This window comes from Mustela lutreola, chromosome X (assembly GCF_030435805.1).
Source record: "Mustela lutreola isolate mMusLut2 chromosome X, mMusLut2.pri, whole genome shotgun sequence".
Classification (NCBI taxonomy): Eukaryota; Metazoa; Chordata; class Mammalia; order Carnivora; family Mustelidae; genus Mustela; species Mustela lutreola.
In genome coordinates this window covers 34310541-34317210 of record NC_081308.1, presented here as the reverse complement: position 1 = coordinate 34317210, position 6670 = coordinate 34310541, and the positions used below count along the sequence as shown (strand labels likewise).

Below are 6670 nucleotides of genomic sequence, written 5' to 3'. Positions count from 1 at the left end.
TACTCTGCAAGATTTGAGGCCTCAGTCCACCAGAACTGTGTCCAATTTGCAACGAGAACCAGAGACTAAGGGGAGAAGGCAGGGGAAGGCAAACGGGAGACACGATTTCCCCAGTGAGTTTTGTTCATCAACTACAAATAACGGGAATCTATGGGGCATATGCAAACGACAATAACTTTCATTAAAAAAAAAAATGTTAACTGTAGGCTAGTTTGCAAGTAGGTCCAAACGATAACAATCCCAGCTGCTTTCTAACAATTGAGTTCAGGTTCAGATAAAGAGTAAATGAGGCCAGACCACTAAGGAACACTGTGTAAATGTACAACATGAAAAACCCCATGTGAGCAAAGCAGAAAGCTGTTTTTTAGAGGCAAAAGCAGGCCTTCTCAAAGGCTTCAGCGTGCAGTTTTGATGTAGGAAATCGCATCAGATGTAAATATCTGGAGGGTAATCAATTCCATTCTAAGCTGTTCCGTTTTGCCTGGTTCATCTAGCTGTGCCTTCCCTTTGGTCACAGGCCGCTATGGAGATGGGCACCATCAGGCAGCCATGAGCTCTTTGAGGGACCTGCCGCTCAGTCTCTGCAACTTTTAAAATCTGTTGAGTACTTTGAGCTTCCTCAGGAGAGACCTTCTGAAAATAAAGTGGCTCATCCCTTTATCTACCGATTTTAAGCCAAATTTTAAATAGCATGGGAAGTTTGACTGGGTCAGTCTGAAAAGTCTACAGAGTTCCAAATGAACTGGAGATGTAATAAAGTGTTTAGAGGAACTCAAGAACACCCTTCAAATTTCCCTGAGTTACCAAAAAAAAAAAAAAAAGGATCTGACTTTAAAAAAAAATAACTTTACATTTAAATTATCTTTCTAATTAGAGCAATTTATCCTTGATCAGAAGCTACATAAAGCTTGAACATTTTATTTTATTTTTAAGCTTGAAAATTTTAAGACTAATAATTAATTTTAAGAGACCAATCCAAGAGTCCCCATGTTTAAAGTTTTCGTGATTTGACCTTGTTTTGTCTCATAAACTGATCTTGAATAAAACAGTAGTTACTATCTGTGGGCTAGTACTTTTGGGGCTGGGAAACCCCATGGTTCATTAAAAAAAAAAAACCCAATGCTCTTTAACAGTGCATGTTATTACTCCTAGGTCAGAATCACTATTTGCGTAATAAAAATACCCCTATGTGAAGGAATGGTTTCCCATATGGGTAGCTATGTACAGTTTAAGTCTTGCTATCTGTATTCTATGTAACACCACACCCTGAAAATAACTTGCAGTTAGCATCTCCTAAAATTTCTGCAAATTATCTGCCCAAATTATGACTTTTTGCTTTAAGTTCAGGTTCTCCCTCTGGACTTTGAGAAGGGAAATAGGTGAGCTGCTGTTTCAAGGACGTAACTGAAATTATGCATTCCGTGCCTCAAGTACATATTCCTGGAGAGAAGCAAGGGGGTCAACAGAGACATGAACCAACATTTAGAGCAAAGACAGAAATCTGTAAGGCCCCTTTCCGGTAGTGCCTGAAGGAACTCAGAAGAGTCATTCTATGTTGTGTCAGCTCATGTAATCCTCACTGCAACTGCACGAAGAAAGCCCTGTAGTGATTATGCCTAATTTCAAGTGTGGCAGTGAGCGTGGATGGTCAAATATTCTAGTAATAAGTTGTAACAAGAGGACTTGAACACACCACTTTCTGGCTCCAAAGTCTTGGTGTTTCTTTCCACCATTGTGGCTTCTGCGGTCTCCTTTCTTTGTTGTTTGCACTTTGGATATTTTAAAGGGAATACACTACAAGAGGCTCTATACCTTACTTTCGATGCTGTTCCCTTATCTTTCTGTATTAATGATTAACTTTTTCTGGCAAAGGCAAGCACCCCAGTCTTGACACTTACCCATTTTTTTCACTGCTGCTAAAAGCTGCTAATAGACTTGAGCTGTCCACACCAAAAAAGCGCTTGGTTTTTATTTATTTGTTTATTTTTCGGACTGCAAAATTCTATGTATTTTAAATTCAAGCTCTAGGAGCTTAGAGATGCCACATGACTTCAATGAAGTCATGATGCCACATGAAAAACTGAAGTTGATCCAACACTACTTGCCCCTAAACAAATAATTAAAGAAAATGCAGAGCACCCTCCCAGGAAAGCATCATAGTCGCCATCTGAGAAGTGTTCCCCAGGGCCCAGCGGCAGTTTGGCTCCAATCTGCTGTCCACAATTGCACCCCCGCTCATCGAAAAACTGGCAGCATTGCTGGGCCTCGCTTACCAAAACTTAGCTCTTTCTGGGAAGCAGGGAAAGAGGCCCCGGCACACGTTACAGAATACGGTTTCAGTTATCTCCTAAGAGTCCCCTGAGAGTCTCATGAAGTAAAGACCTGTGAGATGTGTGTGCTAGTATTAGCTGGTGTTTACAGATTTTTCACTTCTCAGTAGCTAAGTGAAATTTCCGCCTCTAAAATGAGTTTTTCTGCCTCAAAACACACTTCACTGTGGGCTTGGGCTCCTTAAAAAGCCCAAAATGTTCGTCAAGCTCTGCAAAAAGCTGGCCAAGGGTCTTGAAAAATATCGCTGCCTCCCCAGATAACCTTGGGTATCTGGATTTTTGTTGAGGTGTCTGGGTCTCCAGGGGATGGACTTAAATAAAAAGCTTGGCAGTGAATCTCGTTGGTAGCTACGTCCCAAACAAAACCGGATCCTTACAGAGACGTTTAACCAAATAACCACCACTTTGAAATACCAGAGAGAAAATAACATTTTCTTTGGCTAAAAAAAAAATAAATAAATAAAAAGCAATTGAATTTATTTTTATTTTACTTAGCTAGGCCATTCATGGACAGATTTAAAAGCAACAAAATTTTGCTGAGTTTCGTTAACACATGTGCCTTTTTAATTTTAGAATATAGTCTACATCTGGATTAAAAAAAGTTTTAAATAAATTTAAGACATATGACAACAGTGGAACCCTTCATCATTCTATGTACACCACGGATAGAATGTCAGTTGGTTCCATTTCGGATAAGTCCACTTTCTCATAATAACATTATTATTTTCACTGGCTGAGTGGCAAGCTTCGTAACGGGCTGGCACGGTGCCAGCTTCCACACACTGGGGTGGGGGCGGGGAGGGCGTGAAAAGGGCTTGGGGGTAGGGGTGCCACAGGACAACTATACAGTGTAACAGAAAATCATTAATCTCGTAGTACCGGTTACCAATAGACAGTGCTGTTTGTGCGCTTATCACAATGGAATCGACGAAGTTTCAGAGCAAGGAGGAGATTGGAAATACTTGAAGACAGGGCCACTGTTACAAAAAGTAGTGCAAACAGGAAAACTGATGCAATCCTAGCAACGCTGCGGCCTCCACCAGCCCAACGGCAGGGCGGTAGGAGGCTGCGGTAGGAGGCTGCGCGCCCCGCCTTCCCCAGCGCCCAGCTCCGGGCGCCGCTCCCAAGTGTGGCAACCCAGCGCCGCGCCCCAGCATGGCCCCTTCTCAACTTATCTCCTCCAGAAAGAACAGAAAAGAAACTCCAAGGAAGGCACAGGATGAATGCAGGGCGTCAGCTCAGTCCCATTTCCAGCAACTTAGAACACAGCGCCCCCAGCACCACCACTACGAGAGAGGGGGAGGGGGCCCCAACCTTAACTCCCGCCACCACTTTCCTCTCCTCTTCGCAGAGGAGGCCCCTTCCTCCAGGCAGCCCCGCTGCGCCCCCCGCACGTACGTAGCCACCCCCCACCCCGCAACTTTGCAGTCCGCCCATCGTCCCATCGCGCCCTACAGCCAGAAAGAAAACAGCTTTGAGGAAAGGGTGAGAGATGGGGCCAGGAAGGGTGCTGGTCATCCGCGGGCGTCCCGCCTCAGTGGCCCCAATTGCTGAAGCCGATCTCCTGCTTGTATCTGTTGGTGAGGATGTTGGCTTTTCGCGTGAGTTTGGAGAGCACAGTGTGCAGCCCGCGCAGGTGGTAGTGGAACTGCTGTTCCAGGTCCTCCTCGCCGGCTTCCGCGCCCTCTAGGTGGCTCAGGTCCACCAGGATGTCCTTGGACTTCCAGGCGTTGCCTTCCTCGCTCCCCGCCGCCGGCGGCGGCTGGTGCAGAACCCCCCACTCGATGTCGTTGCGGATGGACTTGAGCAGCATGTAGTGGCTGTACATGTCCCGGGAGGGCGCGAAAAAGCTGCCGTTGGCGCTGCCCGGGCCGGGGGCCGGGGGCGTGCGCTCCTCAAGGCAGCCGCCACTGCCGCCCACCTCCACGCCGACGTCGTTGTCCAGCCCCGGCTCGGCTAGTGGCACGTCGCGCAGCAGGCTGGGCACCATCACCGTCTGGTCCATGTTGTTCACAGCGCCGATGAAGCGGTTCATGGCGTTAAAGAGCGAGTGCTTCTGGTTGTAGGTGTCGCAAATCTGCATCATGGTGGCCGCGCGGGCGCCGGGGCACAGGGACGCAGAGGCAAGGGATGGCCGGCCGGGGCGACGGGCTGCCTGCCCTCACGCGCTCTCCGAGGCCCGCGCCGGGGGCCTGACTAGAGCCGGTGCGCCGGGATTCCCGGCTCCTGCTCCGCCCTCTCCAACTCTTGTCTAGCTCGCAGCCGGGCCCTGCGGGACGCGCAGCAGCTCGGAGCTTGGGCGCCCGGAAGCTCGCGATGGCGGCGCGTGGTCCGCAGGTCGAGCCCTGGCCTGGCTGGGGAACGGGAACGAAAGAGATTACCCACCCGGCGAGGGTGCCCGGCGGCCCCGCCCGCGCACAGCGCCCCCCCCGGGGCCGGCTCGCCCGGGACGGAGCGCCGCGGGTTCCAGCAACCCAGCGCTCCCCCCGCAGCCCCGCGGTCCCCCCCTCCTCGCCCGCCAAGGCCGCGGAGAGAAGGAAGGAGTGCTTCCCACCCCCGTCCCCCTAGGAAAAGGCTGAGTCCCAGCATCTACAGTGAGCGGGCAGAGATGGGGCGGGGGCACCCACCTACTGCTGTGGCTCAAGATCCCCTGCCGCTGGGTATCTCAGCGCTCCCGCTGCTGGCGGCTGCTGCCTGCGGGCGCTGCTGCGGTCAGTGGCCGGATTGTGACTGCGGGCGGCTGTGGTGGCGTCGGCCCCCTACCCATCCCAGGTGCTCAATTTATAGAGCCCCGGAAAGGTGTCGCCGGCGCTCAAGGGCCACCCCTGGTGTCTCCACCTCCCGCCTCCCCGGCAGCGCCAAGATAAAAGGCCCGGGCCAGGATGACCGAGAGTAACACTCTCCAGGTCCCTTCTACAGCGAGGGCGGGGCGCGCCGGGCCAGCTCCGCCTCTCGCCTGATACCCGGGCGGAGGGAGGGCTCCTTGGCCTGGCCGGGCTGGGCTGGGCGGAGGAGGGATGGAGCAGCCGCACCCTGCCAGCCGGGAGAGCAGAGCAGGCCAGTTGGGGGAGGGCGGGAGACCGAGCGGGGAAAGATGCTGGCGTCCGGACCCGCCTGAAGGAGGGCAGGCGTGCTGGTTCGGGTGGGCCTGGCACACGCTCCTGGAGTGGGATGACCGAAATGCACCCTGGTTGCAAACGGAGCCCCCAACCCTGAATCGATAGTGTACGCTGCCCAGAAACTACGATCCTGGTTTATTATTAGCCGTCGGGGGCGGGGGAGGCGGGGAGGGGGGTGGCGGGAAAGGGACCAGCAGCAGCCGCAACTCCATCTCAGGGCTCTTGCGTAAGAAGGGTGGCTGGTCATGCCTGGTGCACGTGGACGCATGGTGTTCTCGCCGTGGCCCTGGCCTTGGCCAGCTGCTGGGGGAAGGGTGCCTCGGAGCCTTTTGCCTAGGTCCAGGCCGGGTCTTTCCCAATCTTTTCTGTAACAGCTGTTGCCAGGGATGAAGAGCAACCCACCGCCAGATCTGCACCTTTCCCCAAGAGAACAGTAGTGCCAATGGGGAGAAGTAGCCAAATTCCTCACTTTTGTCCAAGTCCTGCTACTCAGAGATGCTGGGGAGCCCTGGCCATGTGGCCTTTTGGCTGCCAAGGGGCCAGGAGAGGGTGATGGTAGTTAAGCCTGGTGTTGGGTATCTTTCATCATTTAACAGAAAAGCTGGGAGGCATACAGTTATATATATATATATATATATATATATATATATATATATATATATATATGGTGTGGGTGTGGAGTTTGAAATGTTACTTTCCAAAGATAGTTCTTAAAACACAGGGTCATTGAATAGGGCCAAAGCCATGTACTGAATCTTTGAATTTAAGTTTTAAGAGCATTGCACCTTAAATTTCACTTTGGTACTCCAGACCACAGCCCATTTTCATTTATTTTTGTTTCACCATCTCACTTCCCTTGTCCTGTCCTTCACTGGCTCCTCTTCTCCAATAGTTCTACAGATAACAAGATACAAGTTTCTAATTTTATTTTTTTTTAATTTTTATTTATTTGACAAAGAGACAGGTAGAAAGGGAACACAAGCAGAGGGAGTGGGAGAGGGAGAAGCAGTTCCCTGCTGAGCAGGGAGTCCCTTGTGGGGCTCTATCCCAGGACCCTGGGATCATGACCTGAGCAGAACAGATGCTTAGTGACTGAGCCATCGAGGCATCCCTCAAGCTTCTAATTTTAAATTGCTTTTCTCTAAAACCTTTCAGTGGCGCTTCTACTATATTGTTTCTCACAGGATAAAAATTGCCAAAAGAAGAGAGAGGCACCTAATA

General features: G+C 50.8%; 1 protein-coding gene across 1 annotated transcript; it reads right to left on the bottom strand.

Annotated features, from left to right (window-relative positions):
- Positions 1 to 2790: 2790 nt before the first annotated feature.
- On the bottom strand, positions 2791 to 5231 carry MID1IP1 (MID1 interacting protein 1). The gene is made up of 2 exons (XM_059157918.1): positions 4958 to 5231; positions 2791 to 4684 (listed from the first exon to the last, which is right to left on the bottom strand). Exon 2 carries the CDS (start codon positions 4414 to 4416, stop codon positions 3865 to 3867), a length of 552 nt encoding a protein of 183 aa, XP_059013901.1. The 5' UTR covers positions 4417 to 4684; positions 4958 to 5231; the 3' UTR covers positions 2791 to 3864.
- Positions 5232 to 6670: the final 1439 nt, after the last annotated feature.

What these genes read in the sequence shown, in the direction of transcription:
- MID1IP1 (XM_059157918.1), bottom strand. Translation starts at nt 4,416, where the DNA reads ATGATGCAGATTTGCGACACCTACAACCAGAAGCACTCGCTCTTTAAC.